At 39.8% G+C, this 20,556-nt stretch overlaps 1 protein-coding gene across 1 annotated transcript in view; it reads right to left on the bottom strand.

Annotated features, from left to right (window-relative positions):
- Positions 1–7,501: 7,501 nt before the first annotated feature.
- SLX4IP (SLX4 interacting protein) overlaps positions 7,502–20,556 on the bottom strand; it is a 33,649-nt gene continuing 20,594 nt past the window's right edge. The window contains exons 5-6 of the mRNA XM_088531297.1: positions 9,939–10,045; positions 7,502–8,432 (exon numbers count right to left, since the gene is read on the bottom strand). Of these exons, the coding sequence (XP_088387423.1) occupies positions 7,616–8,432; positions 9,939–10,045 (924 nt within the window). The 3' untranslated portion in view covers positions 7,502–7,615. The remainder of the gene's footprint in view (positions 8,433–9,938; positions 10,046–20,556) is intronic.

The raw sequence follows: 20,556 nt of genomic DNA, 5'->3' as shown, positions 1-20,556 counted from the left end.
CAAGTCGAAGGGATTTAAAAGCCATATGTCCCTTTGGGGTTGTTTATGTGTTTGTTTTTCATGTCTTTTGACTCCATGTAGCTGTAAGAAGCGTGATGGGACCAGAATTGTGCAATTAGTTTACTTTGCCTGGGCCAATGAACTACCCTGGGGTAGTGAGCAGAGCTGAGTAGCTAGGCAAGATTCAAACTGCTGACCTGGATGGGAAAGGATCCATAGATTATACTGATCTCTAATAGGCAAGTGCTTTGTAAAGCACAAAATCAGCTTTTAAAATATTCTATAATGAGCTGATGGTTAACTTAATGCAGCCTCTCCCAGGTAAGAGGGGCCCTAAATGGAATTGGGGGTTAGCTGTAGGGTAGCACATGTGCCCAAAGAAATTAAGCTGCAAACTTGTTTTTGGAAGGCACTGCTCTAAATGTGAAGTAACCCTTAACTGTGTAACAAACTCAGTTGCAAAATAATGTAAAAGATGGTCAGGGTCTGTCTTGTACTTCAGTTTAAGCCAGCCTGCTACAACATACTGAAAGATTTTTTTTTTTTTTTTTTTTTTTAAAAACTTTTGTTCTATCTTTGGTCTATAGTAAACACAGAAACTTTATACAGAGAGTGCTGTAATATCCCTGGAATGAACACCTATTTTTTTGCTTATCTTATGCTTTTGTAACTTTTCTACAACTTTCAAAAAAAAAAAAAAAAAAGCAAGCATCAAATTTATTTACTATTATTTTTAAGTTCACTGCAGTTGGGATGCCTAACCAGTCACTACACTCCCAGGTGCAGGGTCCTACTTTCCTCTTTCCCCTCACATACTCCATAAACTGAAAATTCTCGGATAAGGTGCAGTTACCATTTGCTGAAGGGGGAGTCAACAGGACTACTAGTGCTTCAGCTGCCTGCTTCAGTAACGCCTCAGCTGCCCAACCCCACAACTGCTGTTTTCCTTTGTTTCCAGATTTCTTCTGCTCTGCAAAAAAGTAAACAAGCCTTTTTTAAGAAGCTACTTGAAGCCCAAGTGATGAACAGTTGTGCTTTTAATATTGAATTGTCTTCTTGAAGTCCACTTTTACCATTTCAGCCCTTCACTTACCTCTTTTGAATGACTGTTCACATGGGAATTTGTAGGGAGAAAGCTGGGACTATCTTCCACTAAGCAAAGGTGAAGAAGAAGATAAAAAATATATAGGCCTAGTCTCTAGGAATATGCCTTTGTCAGGCCACCTTCCCACCCTGCTGAAGTAAATCCTAATTAGATATTCAAATGGTTGTGTCTGCATTTAGTGACTAGGCCTCCCAGGACTCAATGAAGAGCAAAACTTGGATTTCTTAAGCTTCAAAGCTTGTTAAGACTTTGACAGCACTATTTATTTTGAGCCTCTGCAGGGCAACAAACCCTGACATTGAGCAGGTAGAGGCTTCTGTTACAGCATAGCTTCTCCATACATAGCATCTTTTTCCTATATAACTCATTTAATTGTCAAAGCAACTGAAGTCTGTGAAACTGCTCTGATGGTATTTTTAAATTACATCCTCATGTGTTACTTGTAGCTTCACAACTTACTTACTCTGGTGAATTTAAAACAAAAACAGTCTTCCATAGCCCAGAACCACCACCCAGCTGGGAGAATTTTTCCATTGTTGTAAAAATACATAGAAACAGAGAAGGTTCTAACTGGAATATCAAGAGCCATTTATTTTTGTGGAAATGTTACTTTGCCAGGTTCCAGTTTACTGCTCTAGGAAGACACTTGCTGTTTAATCAAGAGCTGCTTCCTGCTGCTACTGTGTGTTTATTCTTTGACTCTTCATTCATCTAAGAACTGAAAAATGTTTCCTGAGCTGTGTTTTAAATATAAAAGCTTAAACAAAATCCCTCTCAGCTCTGCTACACCTATGCCGCTAAATGAACCTGTCAAATCTCCTTTTGGTCCCACAGGAGCTGAAGGGAGCCACATCAAAGCCACTGCACCTCTGCAGGGAAAGGGCCCACATTCCTCTCAGAGAGGTGACTTAGGGAAAGGTGCTGATTCTGCACGTTACAGCAGCCTTAACTCAATATATCACGTCACTGGTGGAAAGCCAGCCAGCCTTGGGAACAGCCACTCATGCAGTAACCCAAGGAACAACAGCTCGTGTGCGCTTGTACAGTGCTCACCCAGCAAGCGCCTACCACAGGCCGGGGCCTAAACTCAGACAGCAGCCTCGAGCGCCTTCCCTGCTGAGACTCTTCTCCTTGACCACTCCTTGCACAAACTGATTTGCTCCTTTGCGAGAGTTAATAGTATTAAAGAGCTCCCTGCCAAACTAGGGACTTTACAAAGTTGTGCTGGCTCCTGCTCCCTGCCCCTCACATGATTCAGCCGCTTCGGCCATTACACGACGCTGATCCTGCCGCCGCCTCCGCGCGGAGGCCCGGAGCGCTGCTGCCGCTGCCGCTCTCCACATCCCGCTGGAACAAGTCACAAGGCAGAGGCTTAATGTTTTTTATGAGCATACGCAAAGGAGATGAGAAGTTGTGATAAAGGAAGTGCCAAACTGAGCCTCTCTTTCTCCTCCGCCGAAGATGGAAGCGATTGCACAAGCTCCCCTCCCCTTCCAGCGCTCAGACGCAGCATTCAACAACACGCTTGATTTTTAAGAATTTTCCAACTTCCTCTTTTGCAATACTGACACTAAAGGTCTTCATGATTATTGTTTACTAGCGCACGTAGAGCTCTAAAAAAACTTAGCTATTGTTCCCAAAAAAGAAAAAAGAAAATAACAAAATTATTATTTCTATTTTGTGGGGAGGGGGTGAAGGGTCTGAGCTGTCTCTTGGCCTGCCTGGGTCAGGCAGGTTCACTCGGGCAGGGATCAGTGCTAGCAGCCAGGGTGTCACAGCAGATACCCAGCCCAGTGCTGCCCGTGAGCACCTGCTCTGTGATGTGCAAATTGCCTCAACCAGTTTCTCAACAAGGTGGAGAAATAAATCTATTCTTTTTATTCTAGCACTACGACAGCATTTTAATATTAAAATGATGAAGCATGCCCATCTCTAGGATTGTAGCTCGAGACACTTTTCTTTAAAGAGCTGATGCAGAAACCAAAAAGACAACTATTCTGACAGCCAAAGCAGCAGTTAGTTAGGAGACAGATAATTCCTACCAGTGACGTATTACTTGAAGGGACTATATTGGCTACAGAAAAGGATGGGTAAAAATGTCACTGGAACGCCTCGCACCCTGACTACGTTCCATTTCAATGATCTGGTGGCTCAAAAAATAAAAAATTAAAAATTAAATCAGAAGTGAGAACCATGTTCAGAAACAAATGTGTTGACAGAAGAACTTGCAGAATAAATTCCTTACCCAGCTTGCATCACCTTGACAAAGTCGCTTACCATCAGTGCTATCCCCCTGTCAAAAACAGCATCTTCATATTCCTCCTAGGTTCAGCTGCTTGCAGAGCCCTTTGATGAAAGGCTAGATGTGGAACTATTCCCTCATCCTACATGTTTTTGTTCACATAGGTATTTTGACGCTAGCTAATGCTGCTTGGAGAAGTCCAAAAAGCAGAAAGCGAAGTGAGGAGTGTCTTTTGTTAAAGCAAATTTCTGAGGCCAACCCCCACTTCCCACTGCCTGCTAAAAGATACTTGAGACTATTAACTCTATCTGTTTGAGCCTGCATTACTGTTTTCATACAGCACGAAACATTTTGATAGATACTGATAAAGGCAAAGAGACAACTATTTGTAACACAAACAATCTGAGATATTCTAATTAAAAATTCAATTGCCTGTTTATCAATGCAAGTAAAAAATTCTTCCTCTATTTTTTTTTACTTAAAACAGAATCCATCATTTTGTATCCAAAAGCCAATAAGAGAATGATCTCAAAATGCCAACTGAAACTCAAACCACATGACCAACATGTCGAGCTCTTTAAAGGAAGGAAGTTTACTTTGATTAAATGCACTTCTTGGGAAGATTTCCTAACACCTCACTCAGACTAAGTTTCTGTAGCAATGCAAAGTCCTAGTTAAGATTTTCCTTTTTGTTAGGAATAGCTGATCTTTATTTTTTTCTAAGTGAAGAACACTGAAATGTGGCTATACAATGGTAATAACATGCCAGTAGACTGTCCAGACTTTCGTATGCAGAACTACAACGTGACAGCATCAGAGCTAGCACGATGTTTACTACTCAAGACTAAATCTTGCAACAGTTGAACTTTCTAAGAGACCAACAGGGGCCAGGGAAGATCTTACATCAGATGCTCCCTTCTAATAAATAAATATGTAAAAGTGTGGTCTGGCTTTTGATGTGTGTTTAAACACAAAAGTTCACTAAACAAATATTTTTAACTACTTCAACAAACACGACAGATCAAATTAACCAGCTAATTTCTTTTAAAAAGGAGAAGGAGGATATGAATGAGGTTTCCTTTGAATGAGACAGTTATTTCTTTTTAAGGACAAATCTATATTTTTCAACGTGAACTCTACATTTTGGGCTTCAGCCAGTCAGTTACTCATAGTCTTGATGTATGTCAGAGAAGCTTGAAAAAGCTTTAAAAATGAAACAAAACAAAAAAATGAAACAGATCAAACAGAAAAAAAATAAGCACAGACATGGTTTCTGTGCTTCAGTACAGGTTCAGAACCTTATAGAACCTTAAATCTTTATTACCTTTAGCAGAAGGATACGCTAACACCGCTCTGAAGCAAATTTGTAATAGAAAGCCAAAGCCAATACTATTTTTACATTACTCAGGCTCAGTTTCCAGTATTTTTTTTTCTATTCCTAAACTTGATTTGGGAAATTACACTTGTGAATCAAGAGCATCTCAGGCCAGACACACCTGTCAGTGATCTGGATGCAGGTGGACTGTAGATAAAGAAAAACCCAAACACTGAAGAGAAGACCTTAGGGATAAAGCACAAAGATAACAGAAACACACAGTAACAATACACCCTGGGTGTCATGGAATCTCAGAAAACATTGTTAAAGTTTGCAAAAGGAAAGCTTTTACAATAGTCTTGCTGTACAGAAAAAGAACAATTTCTGGCAGCAGGACCAGCTAAAATCCAAAAGTGAACATGAATTCAAAGTTTTTCCCTGGATAACTGCATTTCTGCGAGGATCCAGGAGACATTTTTTCAAATTAATGAGCACAGAGAGCAGTGGGTCTTCCCAGAGAGCCTCGGAGCCTGGCAACCTGTAGTAGGAGTGAGCCAACTATGCTCACTCCTATTACAGGTTGCCAGGACTTTTTCAAAAGTCCTTCTGAATCTCTAGGCCTCCAAGACTTGTATGCAATCTAGCCTCACGATTCTTGTCACAAGATCACTGTTTTAAATGCAAGATGTTCCCATGCTATCAGTAAAGTGATGGAAAACAGCACTGTAACATAGCAAATGATCCTAAAGGCAGGATGAAGTGTTCCCAGCTAAGACTGATCTACCCTAGCCCCTTATGCATCTACGATAACATTTATTTGTAAAGATGCATACCTCCATATGCTATTAAGATTAAAAATAAATTGCAACCTTACCGTTAAATATTGTGTGATGGTACATATTATTTGTGGTTAGAGTTATGATTTCTAATATGTTAGATTTTTTTGATTTGGAAAGGAGGGAGGCAAGAAGGGAAGCTTCAGAATTCAAAACTGTAAGTTGTAGTTTTTTGTAGTAGGCTGTATTTACTGAGGTTTGTTCAAAACTTTCACAGATAAAAATCATTGTGTCACCAGTTTGGAAAAGCAGTGATAAGAGCATTTTTTCTATCTAGTATAAAATGAAGAGAAGAAATTGAAATGATTTGCTAACCTCAACATATGTCTGTCACGGGGTAGTTGTCTGAACCTCTCCTGTGGGTATCTGCATTACACCTGAAAACTTAGTAGAAAAACCTAATAGAAAATTCGTAAGGATTTGAGCAAAAACAAAGTAGAACATAGAACACAGAAAAAAATTACAGCTGTTGCCTATCATATATGCTTGTATCAGTTTTTATCGACTTGTATACCATAATCATTTCTCCAGAAAATATAAGCTAACACTTATATAAACTCTTGGGATGATTCTAATTATTCTTATTTTCCTGATCAATAATTCATTAAATACATCTTCACAAATCTTTCAAGTCCATCAAAAAAGGGCTCTTCCCTGATGTGTAACCTAGTATCTTTAGACCATACAAAAGATAACAATAAACATACCTTAGGCTATTCTTCCTGCAAACCCATGTTCATTTGCAACTTTGGTTTTGCTTGTTACCAGGAAAGACCTTTCTGCAGGCCTGCAGCTTGGTAAAGCATTATCAGCCTTAATGCAAAACACAGTCAGAAACACCATGCAAAGAGACTGGAAGAAAAAAAAAAAGTGTATTGTGGGCATGCAGAATTTTCTTCATCCACAGGCAAAGCTGAAGTTACTTACAGCAGCAAAGATGCTGTTCAACTTACTAGCTCTCATAAGGACAAAACTTGCTCTAATCAACTCTAATGCTTACATGAATCTAAGTAAAGATATCCACAGTAATGACTGCTTGTCAGTCAGACTGGGCAAAGCTTGATTCACACAAAATTTCTGTGCTCACATTGATTTTGAGAGAACAATCAAAAGAAATTGCTTGTAATTTTATTTTTCCTCTTTAAGAAAATAAATGTGAAGTAAGAAGTTACATTTCCTTAGCACATCACCCTACAATTTACAAATGCATTATTAAAAACTGCTGTACAATTAACTCCATCTTAAAGTAACAGCTAAGGTATCACTAAAACCTGAAAAAGCCAGACATTACAGCATGTTGTCCTTGCACACAAACAGGGCTTGGTTTTGAAACATACATGCACAAATAAGTTTATGCATGTTTACGTATGATTTTTTTTTTCCTCAAAAACAATGTTTGCAAATGTAGGTGACAGCAAATATAAAACCAATCTCAGTGTTTCCAAACACAGAATACATGATCACTTGTATCAACAACTCATCTTAGAAACACATATTTGTATCAAAACTGCATACTGCAAACTCCTAATTATTTTGAAATCCCACTGAAAATATAAGCCTTAACCTATCGGCAATATTAAATGTTGCATAAATATGTATTTGATCTAATCCAAATTTGTTTTATTGTTATAAAGAGCATATGAGTAAGACATGAACTCTCTAACATGGAAATAGAAGTAATTAATACAAACTAATATAAACAATTATATGCTCAGAAGCAAGGAAAAATTGGCAACTACAGTTGTTAAAGGCTAATGAGAAGGGTTTTAACTTTTGTTGCCACCAGCCGATACCCAGTTTTTATAGTGCCAAAATAAACATCCATCGGAAATTTTGCTTGGTAAATATTTTAAGATATTTCTTTCTATAAATATTATGATTGTTAAAATATTTACATGTCTTAATACTTAAAAAAAAATCAGAATTATCTTAATTACACTTCAAAATCACAGACCTGTTTAATTATTAAACTTGCTTTAAAAGTTTTTCCAATTTAGACTTTGTGCATTTTTTACTGTTTTTCATTGTTTTGACTGACTTCCTACTCTTTATACATTCTTTCTGAATACAAATCTGGTTGTTGATCCATAACCATCACAGTAATATTCAAGACACTATCATGACTTCTTGAGCCTTCGCAGTTTTAATTTTCTGAGACCATCTTTAACCTCTTTTTTTCTTTTTTGATTAAGCTTCTCTGGAGACATAGACAGTGTTTTAAAATGAGATGCTGAAGGCATCAGAGAGAACTCTTCAGGGGTTGTGCCTGGCTCAGTTTTGCCAGTCTGCACTATACTGCTCCCCTCAAGAAGAGGTCTGGAGAGCTTTTCTTCCAGAGTGAGTGACTCTTCATCAGATACCCTTTTTGTCAAGTCTTCTGTAGAAAATGATCTTGAATCAAGTGGGGTCTTCTCCTCTAAGACTGGAGCTGAACAATCGTCACTGCACTTGCTCATTTCTGTAGTGCTGGGAATTAATGGAGCCTCTTCAGAAAATTCTTTCCCGGAACAGCCTAGCTTTTCTTCTGAACCACATCTCTTCTGTTGAGCCTGTGTTTCAGTCACTTTTTGACTTTGTTTTGGATCTAGTGGTGCTGACTCATAGCTAGAAGGAGGGTTCTTGCTTAGAAGTCTCATCTTTAACCACTCCACAGAATGAGGTTTTTGCTGGCTGCTAGCATCATCTGGCTGTCTCTGATTAACATCATTTTCCAGCTCTAAAACAGGAAGCTCTAAGTTGCTCTCAGATGCACTTATGCAATCCTTTAGTTGCTCTATACTCCCACATTTTAAATCAGATGGATTGGGAGAAGTTTGACAGTCAGTCTTTCTGTTCTCTTTCTGGGAGTCCCCTGAGCCAGGATGTACTTTATTAGAGTCCTTTCTTGTTTGAGGTTTGCTCATGCAACTTTCCCTTGTTTTTGTCCTTTTCACACTGTAATTAAAAAAAAATGTTTTAAATAAAAATGAATCTTAACTGTTTCAATCTGTCTTTTCTTCTAATCCTCAAAGACCAGCAGGGCAATCCTCTTTCTGAATGTGGAAAGGAGAGTATATATCACCTGACAAGCAGTAATGTTTGTCTAATGAGGATAATACCAAGTGTTACCCATCTGATTTTCCACTGCTCTAGGGGAACCCTATTTATTAATGACTAAGCCATGAAGGAGTTTGCATTCTGTTCCAAGAGGCAGAACTGGATTCATTACAGATGTTAAAGGTCAACACTGCATAAGTACATTGAATTCCTTCCCAAATTAGCTAGATAAAACAGCGTTTCATAAGCGTCTAAATGATTTCAAACCATTCCCATATATTCATATACATTATGCATATCTAAAGACTAGAGAGGGACAGGCAGGAAGATGCAGTGTGTGTGTCTGTGTATGAGAGTGTCTAATCACTAGCTTAGAATGTTTCTCTGGAATTTTTCCCAGGACATTTCAAAGCGTTACTTTAAAGTTAACCACTACTCATCTAATATCAAGCCTGCTCATCTGGAAGGGACTTAGGTAAAACAAATAGAGGATATTTTTAAAGGAATTATACAGGAAAATGAAATCATAAGAGTCACAATGGCCTGTTAGTACATAAACACTCTTCAACAGTGTGTATTACCTACAAAGCTAAACTTCACATAATCTGTAAGATGAACTTTACATACAAGTATGGGAGCTGCCTATATAAGATTTAAAGTCTCAAGACTATAGAATAGCTCCTCCCATGCTGAGACTGCTTTCTGCAGCTCTGCTGATGCCATCAGTTCTCAAGTCAGCATATCTAACTTGAGAAAAGGACTAGAATAGTAACCCCAAATCTGATTTCACTTTAAAATCAGCACAGATGAGAAAATGGGGGTTAAAACAAAAGTTGCCAGGGTTCACAGCAATATCCTGATTCCACAGTAAACATTTTGGGCTGTTGGCAGGCAAGGACAGCATAATGGTCTAGCGCAGGATCACTGAAACATGCAGCTGACCAACTGACCCCCCGCCCCATTCCACTACGCTATATAGCTGTATAGGGCACCCTTTAGTTGTAGCCACAGGTCCTGACTAATGCTGTGGTACACTGTAGACTCACAAAATGAAAACAAAAAAAAAAATATGTATTTGCAAAGTGGGGCTTTTTTTTCCTCTCTCTAAATCAGATTCAAACATCCTAAGTATTTATTTTGGCTCAGAGCTTCATTCAAGAAAAAAAAAATATTTTTATTCTGCCTACTGCTATGTGAGATAGCTTATGTGGGTTGCAATAGTTTTTTTTCATGTCCTATAAAATAACAAAGAACATTTTATATGCTTATCCACAGTACAGTATCAGTCTCTTAACAATCAAAAATAATCTTTTATATAAGAGCTCATAATATTTGACATTTCATAACATGCACTGACTCCTATCTACTCATATTTTTTATAACTCAGAAACAAGAGTGACATACATTTCTTTCAAGATGTCTTGCTTTATCTTTTGGGTCACACTAAGCTTAGGCTTTTCATTCTCGGCAGATTCAGTAAAATACTCAGACATCCCATTGGAAACTTCTTTCTGCTCCAAAAGAAAACACAGGTTTAAAACAGGACACATTAAGCTATGATTATTCATCCATTTGTACTACTAAGTCTTACACATGGTCTTTATTATTTTGATGTGAGTGGTCTTAGAGAAACAGCTAAGAACCAAATTATTTTTAATCTTATATCAACTGGGAGTCTGTAGTCAGTTTACTCCCCTTTCAGACTCCTGATGAACATATTTCGTATGCGAAAATATACCACAAACAAACAAGATTGCAATGTAAAGGATGTAGCTTTCCAAACCAGCTGAGGAAACTGTTGGCAAATATTTGACATCTTTGTGGCTCAAACTGTGACAAATGCCAGGAATCTCTGTTGCAGACAGGAGCATTTTTGTCAGTTTTTTTTCTGAAGAGACTGACTGGCGCAGCGGTCTATGGACTTATTCTCAAAAGAATTCCCATAATTTTCCATACTTACCAAAAAATATACAGAGTATTATTTGCTCATTTTAGAAGGCAAGGGTTAAAAGTTTTAAAACTAACATTCGGACGCTCACAGCTTGTAGTGGTTGGCTACGACAGGACAACAGGGGAATTCTTTCTGGTCTCAGCTAACAGCAGCACCATGGTTTTATATAATATGAGACTAGGAGCGGGGGGAGGGAAGGAAAATGCTCTTTCTCTTCAAACTGTGAGCATTTCCTTTCACGATGAAACAATCTCAATGAGAGAAGGGCCATTTGCTGACTTCACTACTAACTACCATAGACTGCAAATAAATCTGATCTCTACGGCTACGGAGAGGAGGGAAAGAAATGGCGCAAAGGCAAGAAGAGAAGGGGCTTTGTGCATCTCCTTTCTTTTGACAGCATTTTTCCTCATCAGCAACGAATGATGCAACCTCTGATTGGGGCTTGTCGAACACAGGGAGCCCTCGCTCCTACTGCTGCCTGCGTGACGCTGGCAGCCCCCTGCGCCAGAGCCGGCCAAACGGCAGAACCGAAGCAACCCAAGGGGCTGGAGCCCGCGCGTGAGCACGAGCTGGGGCACAGCTGGGGCAGCCTGCCCTCGCCGGGGGTTAAACCCTGCCGTTTTGCTCAAGGAGAGGAGGCAAACCCTGCTTCTCTTCCCAAGAGCAGGAGCCAGTGAGAACGACTTCCTGTTTTGTTCGGGAGAGAGAGGACAGTTCGGCAAAGAAACAGGGTATTTTGACAGCTTCAAAAACTGCAGATGTTTTGAGTCTCTGTTTCAGAGGCAAGTTATGCAAACTTCTGTGTGTGTATTAATAGATGCATAAAGTTCTGTGCACTGCTGTTGCAATACATGTTTACAGGAGGCACCCAACACATAAGACATACATGCCATGTGATTTCAATCTCAAAAATCAAGCCTAACGAGTTTAAGATGAGGGCTGAAGAGCTGCTTCTATTCTTGTTAAAGCTATGGACTCCCCTAAATTGACCTAATATACCTTCATACTTTTTAAACTATTAAAAGCAGAAATATTACTATGAAGATACTGAAAAGCTTTGGAAAGAAGCACAGACCCTTAACTTTAAAGCCAGCAGGAACTGTTACATTTTCCAGTTACTGCCGCTCAGCTTAGACTGCAGCTCTTACACAGCAGCTCTGCATCAAAACAGTAGGACAGACCCTTGGGTAGCCACAGAAAGTGGCACAAGCAGCAGCCTTTGCACCTCCTTATTCTGCTTTATGGTAAGCGGGAAGGCTGTTTACATTAAATCTTCCCCTGAGCTCATCACAAAGCAGCCTGGGACAGGATCACCAGCCCACCACACACTTCTGGCTGTGGCAGACAAGGGGTGGCAAGGAGACAACGTGGGCAAAGGAGGACCATGGTCAGGAACTGTCCACCCGCGCTCACTGCTGCAGGTGAGCCATGAACCTCACTCCTATCCTGTGTCCTGCCAGGAGCAGGGAATGGCTGCTGACCAGAAGGCAAAGTCAGTTCTGGGTGTGAGGAGCAGAGCCCAAGGAGAAGCAAAGGCCACAGAGTCACTTCACGTGGGAACTGAGTCACGTTGGAAGTTAGGAGCTCGGAGCTGACCGGCAAACACGTTCACTTTCTGCACCGCCTCGACTCTTGTTTTGTTTTCAAGTAGCTTATCCCATCAAGAGGCGACAGAAAAGGGTTAAGACAGTAAAAAAAAAAATAAAGAAAGAATCAAAATGATTTATATGTGAAACACTTCTGAACATGCCCTCTAAGTACAGTAGATTTTCCCCTCGGAACCACACCCTCTAAGTGCTGTATTTTGAGAGCTGAACAATTAACATAAGGCCCATGAGTCAGGCTTTGAAAGGCTCTGTGGGAACCAGAGAGCCTTTTGCTGTTACAAGTGATGTAAACTCCCTAAGGCTGGAATAAGTCCACAATAGAAGGCAAAAAAGAGTAATAAACAACAACAACGGGCACTGCATATACTACTAAGTCACTCGGCCATTACTGGTGATACTTCCTTTATTTTCTTTATTAAGCTTAATAATTTTTGCTAATTAAAAAAATAAAAAACATTGTCTGTTTTGGGAATACTATTTATTTCCTATGGGAACTTCGGGACTTGTTAGAGAAAGAAAAAAAAATAAAAAAGAAGTTAATCTGCTCTCATCCTGTCTAGTAATCCCAAGTTCCTTTTAGGCAGTGAAATAATTAAAGAAAAATATTCCGGGCATAAAAAAGGAGGAGAGCAGAAGCAGACTTCACATAAACAATGACACCATGACAGAGGAAAACGTCAAAGCACCGCCAGGCTTGCGACTTGACTCCGAGAGAGCTGCAGGGAGTGGGATCACTGCTAACAAATTAAAACCACATTTCTTGGCAAATTGTTAAAAAGACAGACATATTTACATTTGTATAGAGACTGGGTGGGCACAGAAGATTAAAATGGTTCTCTAGCCCTTGAACTGCCAAGTTCTATTAGAAATCTGTGCTCTGAAAATCCTAGGGTAAACTCGCTCCTTTTTATCACTTAAGCTCAACTGCGAAGGGCCTGCAGAAACGAGGAGCCACCACCCTACCTGCACATACAACCTGCTGCACAGAACCCCATTTGCAGATCCTTAGCGCTTACTCAGTGGTCTGGCATCAAGGTGGGGGGAGAGAGGGAGAAATACCCCTCTCTATTAAGAGCTATCTAGAAACTTGGCTGTTAGGTGCACAGTATACTTGCACTAAGGCTTATCAGACTGCAATTTTGTTCTCTTTTACTACCTAAATTCCAAGTGAAGAAGAATCCCTCAAGCATCTCAGAAAGAGTTCTGACTGATACATGCACCTCTCTCCATGAGAGCCAGCATGAAGCATATGTAAAAGTACTACTAATTTATGTGTAGGGATTCTTCACAAGAATGATCAACTGATCATTTTGAACTGATCAACTGATCATCTTGAAGAAGACTGAAAGGTTTGGCCTCTTCAGAAACCAAGCTGCCAATACTGCTCATATAAACACTGCAATCTTGCAGTTGCCAGTGACTGTGCCCAATATAACAGTGGCACCAACAGTTGTGTACCAATAAAACAAAATCTGTATGGGATAATTAAATTTCATGTCTGGTTAAAAAGAACACATTGTTTTGGAATCGCACTTATCAATGTGGCTTGACTTAATCATCAAACAACAAGCTTAATAGAAAACATCAATGGGCCAGATAAATCAAAGTTAGTACCAGAGTGGCATATGGGGGTCCCCACTGAGGCCTCATCCAGCACATGTAGCACAGCAGCCCCCAACAACAAAATTCCTAGACCCTGAATACAATAATGGAGATGAAGCAATGGAATAAAGTATTATCCCAATTACACACAACTGAATAAAATTAAAATTAGTAAAAGGAATCAGACAGAAGTAGTTATTCTTGGGAACTTTATCTGAGCTTGCACTTCTATGATTTCTCTTAATGCCACCCTGGTAGCATCATGAGCTCAATCATATTTTAGATCTTAGAAAGGTTCTGGTAGATGACGGGCAGAGCAAAGAGGTGATACAGGAATTTTTCCAATCTCATAAATATCAAAGGCTTCCTATAATAGGCCTGTAAATGAAGGATGAACCAGATCCAACTGACAGAGAATCAACAGGTATGGGACATTTTGGAACTAGTCTCTGACTGAACCCTCCTACGTGACCCAAATTTTTCAGTGTTTTCACTATAGGACTGCACCCGTCCTACAGACTCCTACTATAAGATAAACTATTCACAGAAATGTTCCACGTACAGAAATGGATATCCTCAATCTGAAATATTGTTCACTGTTTGGTCTTGCAGAATTTTGCTTTACATTTTAAAAGCGGACTCTCCCATTCTACAGGTCAATAATTTACAACAAAAAACACTACGGATCACATTCCATGCCAAGAATGGGCATATGGACTTCCATATGTGAAACAGGTATTTTTAAGACATGCTGGTGGTTTTGAATTACATTCCTTTCACAAGACTGAAACCAGAGTATCAACCAGAGTTAGGCACCTCTCTCCTGTAACAAGCAGGACTATATGACAGATAGCAAGACATACATAATGTTTTCTAAACCCACACAGATGGTGCTCCTGAAACAAATGATTTATTTACATACTTAGAAGCACATGTGATACATACTGTGTGTGTTTGCTTGAAGGCAAAAGTGTTAAAATTAATGTTAACTAATTAACCTATTAATCATTCTGATTCCATGCACTGATGCTGCCAGATTCAGATACTATCTTCAGAGATGTCCTCCAATAAGGAAACAATGAAAAAGACATTTTCTTTTCAAGTAAAATAACCACTCAATGATATTTAAGGAAAACTTAAACATAGTCTAATTTTTTTTTCCCAGAGAAATACATTGCCTGAAAACACGCATCTTCAGGCCCATTTCACATGAACTTTAAACTTCCTGACTTCAGTAGTCACAAAAGAAGATACGCATGTAAAACATGTTTTATACTTAAAGAACTTCTTAAGGAAAAATAGTGATTTTACGTGCAGCTCAACCCTTTCACCCAAACTGCAAACCACAGGAAAGGGAATCAACTTAAACTGTCACATGGGTATCCGGAAAAGCAAGGTGAACCTGTAATGCTCCACTACAGCTTTTAGCAGTCTAAAATTTGGATCTTCTATCTGCCTATTAAATCTAAGTGGTGTATTAGATATTTAAACCAGTACTATCTATCAGTAATAATTTAAGTAAATTTTGTATTTATCCTTGCAGATATACTGTAATTCCCTTTATCCTGGGTTATATGACATAACAGAGCATTAATTAATGTACATGACCTATACAACGTTATGACTGATTTGCTTAAAACATCAGTTCTCACAAAATAAAATACCTGGAAAAAATGCATTCAAGTTTAAAAGCAACCATTCTATTTATACAATTACAACAGCATTTAACGACCACAAGAGACTTCAGAAAGATTAACTCTCTCTCTCTCTCTCTCTCTATATATATATATATATTCTTGATCACTAGTTATACAAACAGATAAAACCAGAAGAGCCCCCAGGCTCCAGCTCAGTAACAAAGCTGCACATCCTGGGAAAGTTTCACTCTTCCACACTTCTGCCAGCGTTTTTATTTCAATTTCCAAAACAGGGCACCCCCCTCGCCCTGAAACCCCAAGATTTAGATTTCTGAGCTCACACTGTGTGCCTGGTCCTCCAAAATGTTTCTAAACCTGCAGGTCAATCTCGGGCAATGACGACAGACTCACTGAAGTCTCAAATTGAGTCAATTCTGAAATGTTTAAAGAAAGCTGACATCCAGGAAAAGGAAAGATCCCTTGTAAACGTCTCCCCAGAGGGAAAGGCAGAGCGAGCTCCGTTGCTGGAGCTGTTCAGCCTGCTGACAGCTGGTATGCAGCCCGAACAAGCCCCCGCTCTCCCTGGCCAGCAGTTCAGGGGCAGCACAGGAACACGAGGCAACTGTGCAGACTCAGGGGGCCAAGAAACCCGAGAGGCCTGTGGAGGAGCTGGGTGGGCACAGAGGGGGAGGACACTGCGCTAGACGGGGCAGGGAGCTGGGCTCACTCAGGTTGATGCATGACGAAATCAGAGGTATCGTGGTGCAAGCTGAAGAGAAGGCAAAAGCCGATTAGTTCCAGCAATGGGAGAACAACCTGGGTTTTTTGTTTGTTTGTTTGTTTGTTTTCTAATAAGAAGTAAGGAGACACAAGGAAATACTGGAAAGAGAGAATATCTCCTCGACCAACACCTCATTGACGCTCAGCCGTGGCCAGCGGGTTGTCTCTATCCAGCTCAACCGCACGGTGCATTTGTACACACTGACTGCAGGGTGAGCAAAAAAACACGTGTCCGAAGGTTCGTGCAAAGCTCAGGTACGGCAGAGCCGAACCAGAGACATTAGAGACTGCTCAACCACCCACCCGTGATCCTCCCCATTCATGCAGCTCAGCTCACTTTTCATTCCAGTTATGAAATTCCAACTAGTTATTACAAGGTTTTCTGCTGAAGGCTGAGGAACAGATTGCTCTTTAAAATGACAGAAAAAATAATAAAAAGAACCACCCTACCCTTTGGACAACAGGAACACAGAGAATTATTATCACAACATTAAGTCATCTAAGTCTCTTTCAGGACTTAAATCATCAAAATCTCTCAGGCGCACAGTGGCAGACTAAACTTCTTTGGCTTAATGCAACCTTAAGCCTCAGCACGTGCCCATCCTCTCAAAGGCTGCGAGATGGAAGAGCATCCCACAGCACAATGTCCACAGCCCTGGTTCAATACGTGTTTGCTACACAGCACAAGCTGAGACATCGAGAGAGTGAGAGTGGAGAGGAAAATGGCACAAGGGAAAGGATGATGAGAGACAATAATATCTGAATTAACCACAAGCCTTTGAGAAATGAGACTATGTGAATGCTGCCCAGTAGTTACACTGAAATTACCTGGAGTACTCACATAAGAAACAACTGCTGATATCAGAGTTTTTCTGAATTTACCCTGCTTTTTCAACATGAGAATCAATTTATGTACTTAATTTATATTGCAGTTACAATCTTATTTGGATTTGCACGAGAAGTACAAAACCTTTTAATGAAACTGGATTCAACTTAATGGCATTAAAATAATTCTGCTATTTTTATTTTATTCTTGACACACAAATATTCTGTTTGCTTTTCAGATAAATAATGTTACTGAGCAATCTTTTTCAAATCCACTCACTAGCAGTATCTTGATTTTTTTTCCGGAGGTTTTACAGGTAGCAGCAGCACTCAGCAGCAGGCATCAACAACATAATTGCTCTTCGCAGTGTAAATTACTTCACACGTATCAACGAATAATTTTCTTTTAGAGTCCTGAAAGCCATTTACTGATCTTTGTGAGATCTCTCCCATGTACCCCATAGTTTTCTCTAATCTTGACCTGTTGAAATAACTGTATCAACTTCACTATTTAGCCCCTTCACTGGAACAGTAATATAACAAACAGCAGACAGCTATTACACTTTAGCCAGGCAGAAAACAAATCAGCCAGGCTGTGAACTAAGAAACCAAGACAAGTTCAGACAGGGCTCGGGCAGGCAATCCACCTTACCGCTCTCGGGTATCTTCCCTCCCCTTCTGCAGGAGGTTTCTGCCCCCCAGCAGGGCTGAGGGAAGGAAAGGCGCCCGCGACTGCGACGTGCAGGCGATGGGGGGCAGGAGCCCAGAGCCTTCGGCAAACCCTGCTACAGGAGCTGGAATACCCAAGGAGAGGCAGACGAGTGGGGCAAAAGGGAATATCTGAAACTGCTGCAGCTTTCTTCCTTACGTCTGAGTCAAAGGCCTTAGCTCCGCTATTTTGTGTTTTAGTTTCTCTCGGAGAACACTTTGATGATTTAAGCTAATTTAAAGCTATATTGACAATGAAAGGAAAGCCTCACCCTTATCAAACACCTGGTCCTGCCAAGTGCCTGTGTGAACACAGGCACTCAGGCAGCCACAGAGTGAGTCTGGCCAAGGGGATCCAGCTGAAAGGTAACCCTGCAAACAGCAGCAGCAAACACGTTGTTTGCAGATGCATCAGTGAACTACGGCTACTCGCCACACATGCAGATAGTGACAGGAGCTGCAGACAGGAACTCACAGATAATCAAAAGGAAGAGAAGGCAGGAGAGATCGCAGGTTTTAGCGTCCTCAGTCTTGGCCAGCTTGAGCTGAACACAAAGGAGCAGTAGAAAAAGGTGACAAAAGCTTCAAGTGTTGAAAGTGCAAATGCACAAAAGAAAAACTAATTATCTGTCTAAGTAAAATGATGTAGGGACAAGGCTCACTAGTCTGCAATTTTCCTCTTTAGGAAAAAAAAATAAAAAAGGCAGTATTTGCTCTTATATTACTTCTACTAAGAACAGCTTCTAATGAAAAATGTTACGCATTTTGTACAGCCTGATTACTTTTTCATTTTAATTCAGTAATAATTCCTGAATGAACAACATGTTTACCTGGCATTTTGCTTTGCTGCTGCTTAACTGATTGTTCCGTCAATCTCCCTCACATCTCTTGCTTAAAATGGGCACCAGCAACCCAGTAACCAGGGCAGATTTGAAGAACACACAGAAGTGCCAGTGTCAGCTTGGTAGGAACAAAACTTCCAAGGGAGATAGGGCTCCTGAATCCCAGCTCCAGGCACTTTTCTAACTCAGCACTTCAGATTATGAGAAAGCCCAGCAGCACAACGCACCCGAGCAAAGCAGGAGCTCGGAGGAAGCTGGCCCTGGGGGCCATACCTCACACAAACGCCTCTTTCCAGGTGCAGTAGTTCCCACCTCTGAGCTTGGGATTCAAAAGAAATACAGAATACATTTACACACAGAATAAAGGCAATGTGACATAACTTGGCGTGCTTGTGCAATCTTGTTTCGTATGATTTTGAAGAAGTCATGAATGAATGATAGGTTGCGACACTATTTTCCGGGCCACTGAGACCAATGCAGAGCATTTAACCCATTCATACAATATATTTAATCCTGTTCAGACAATTATCAAACTACATCTTAATATTAAGTCGTTCTCCTCTAATTATGCCTCTTATAACAGTTAGAAGGAATTATAGCATATTATCTAAACCCAAATCACAGATTTTATGAGGAAAAAAAAAAGGATAATGCAATGACTTTGAAAACATCAGGCAATCAGGCACTACATCAAATGCAAAATCAGCATGTGGTTTGGATGCTACTTGCACTCCAAGTAACTGTGTGTTGCTGTCTGAAGGGTTGGTCCTTCCCTCTCCTTCCAAATCCTGTTATGCTTCTGCAAGGCTTTTTGGGTCCCATTTGGCAACTGAACGAGCACATGATGAGCTGGGTCAATGAACGGACATGACAGAAAACTAACTCAAAAAGAAAAAAGAAACAAAACAATGTAACAAATAAATAGTTTTCTACTGGATCAATTCCAACTGATTGAAGGTCAACTGAAGAATCACAAGGCCCACTGCAAGGGAAAGCAATATGCAGCTGGCAATAGAAGGGACACTGACCTTTTCAGGATTAGCCCCCAGTTACAACAGTTTAAGTGTGATATTACAAATGCACAACACAGTTCCATGGTAAGATTAGCACCTTGTGCACTGTAAACTGTACAAATGTATTTCATGGTGCGCTCTGCATATTTTCCATACTTTTCTCATTTTGTACCTTTTAGGAGTCAAATTCTGTTTGGAAAAATTTTAATTTTCCCATAATATTCTGTATAACTTAATAAAGATCAGTGAACACCTTGCTACCTCTAAATCAAGATATGATCTCTCCATTTTTTTTCAAAAATTTCATATGAATTTCGAATTTCCATTTTAATATCATTGTTAGCTTAAGTTCTTTCATGCCTTCCCTACAACTATTTCCTCTCATAGACTGTAATATAAAGCTTATGCCGTTATCAATGAATACTCTATTGTTGGCACATTTAAAAAATGTTCTCAAGACTCCAAATAAGCCTTCCACCCATTTCCACTGTTTCTTCAGATAACCCAGTTACAGTTTTCCATTCTAGCATTCTAAATAGTAATCATGAAGAGAATGTCGACACTTTGACTCCGATGACTAACGTCTCTATAGCTGTTATATTTTCCTGGGTTTCCTCTTTTGCCATGTTCCCGAAATCCGCTCTTTTTTCATGGTAAATCTATTTAAGATTATAAATATAATATGACAAAACATGAAACAGTGGCTTTATGCCTATACTTAGCGTCAATCAGCTGGGCTATTCTTCCATCTTTTTTCTAAGACTTCCAATTTGTTAGGTATTTTTAATAGCCTGTTGTATCGTTTCTGTAATAGCGATTTGCTTTCTTTCAAAATGATGCGTTATCTGCAGACAGTTTCCTAGATGTGATGACAGCAATTCCCATTTCGAAGCATAGATTTTAGAAAACAGAAGGTAAAACAGAAGGCAATCTACTGATATTTAATTTCAAGCTCTATTCCATACAAGTTCTCTCAAACCTCTTATTACCTCACATTTAAAACTAATTTTACAGAGACTGTTTTAAGTCACAACACACATCACAGAAGGCTTTA

Source organism: Tinamus guttatus, unplaced genomic scaffold (assembly GCF_059628265.1).
Source record: "Tinamus guttatus ecotype Peru unplaced genomic scaffold, ASM5962826v1 Tinamus_guttatus_pri_ptg000403l, whole genome shotgun sequence".
In the NCBI taxonomy this organism is placed as follows: domain Eukaryota; kingdom Metazoa; phylum Chordata; class Aves; order Tinamiformes; family Tinamidae; genus Tinamus; species Tinamus guttatus.
Note: the sequence above shows the minus strand (reverse complement) of the source record. Positions and strands in the feature narration are given on the sequence as shown.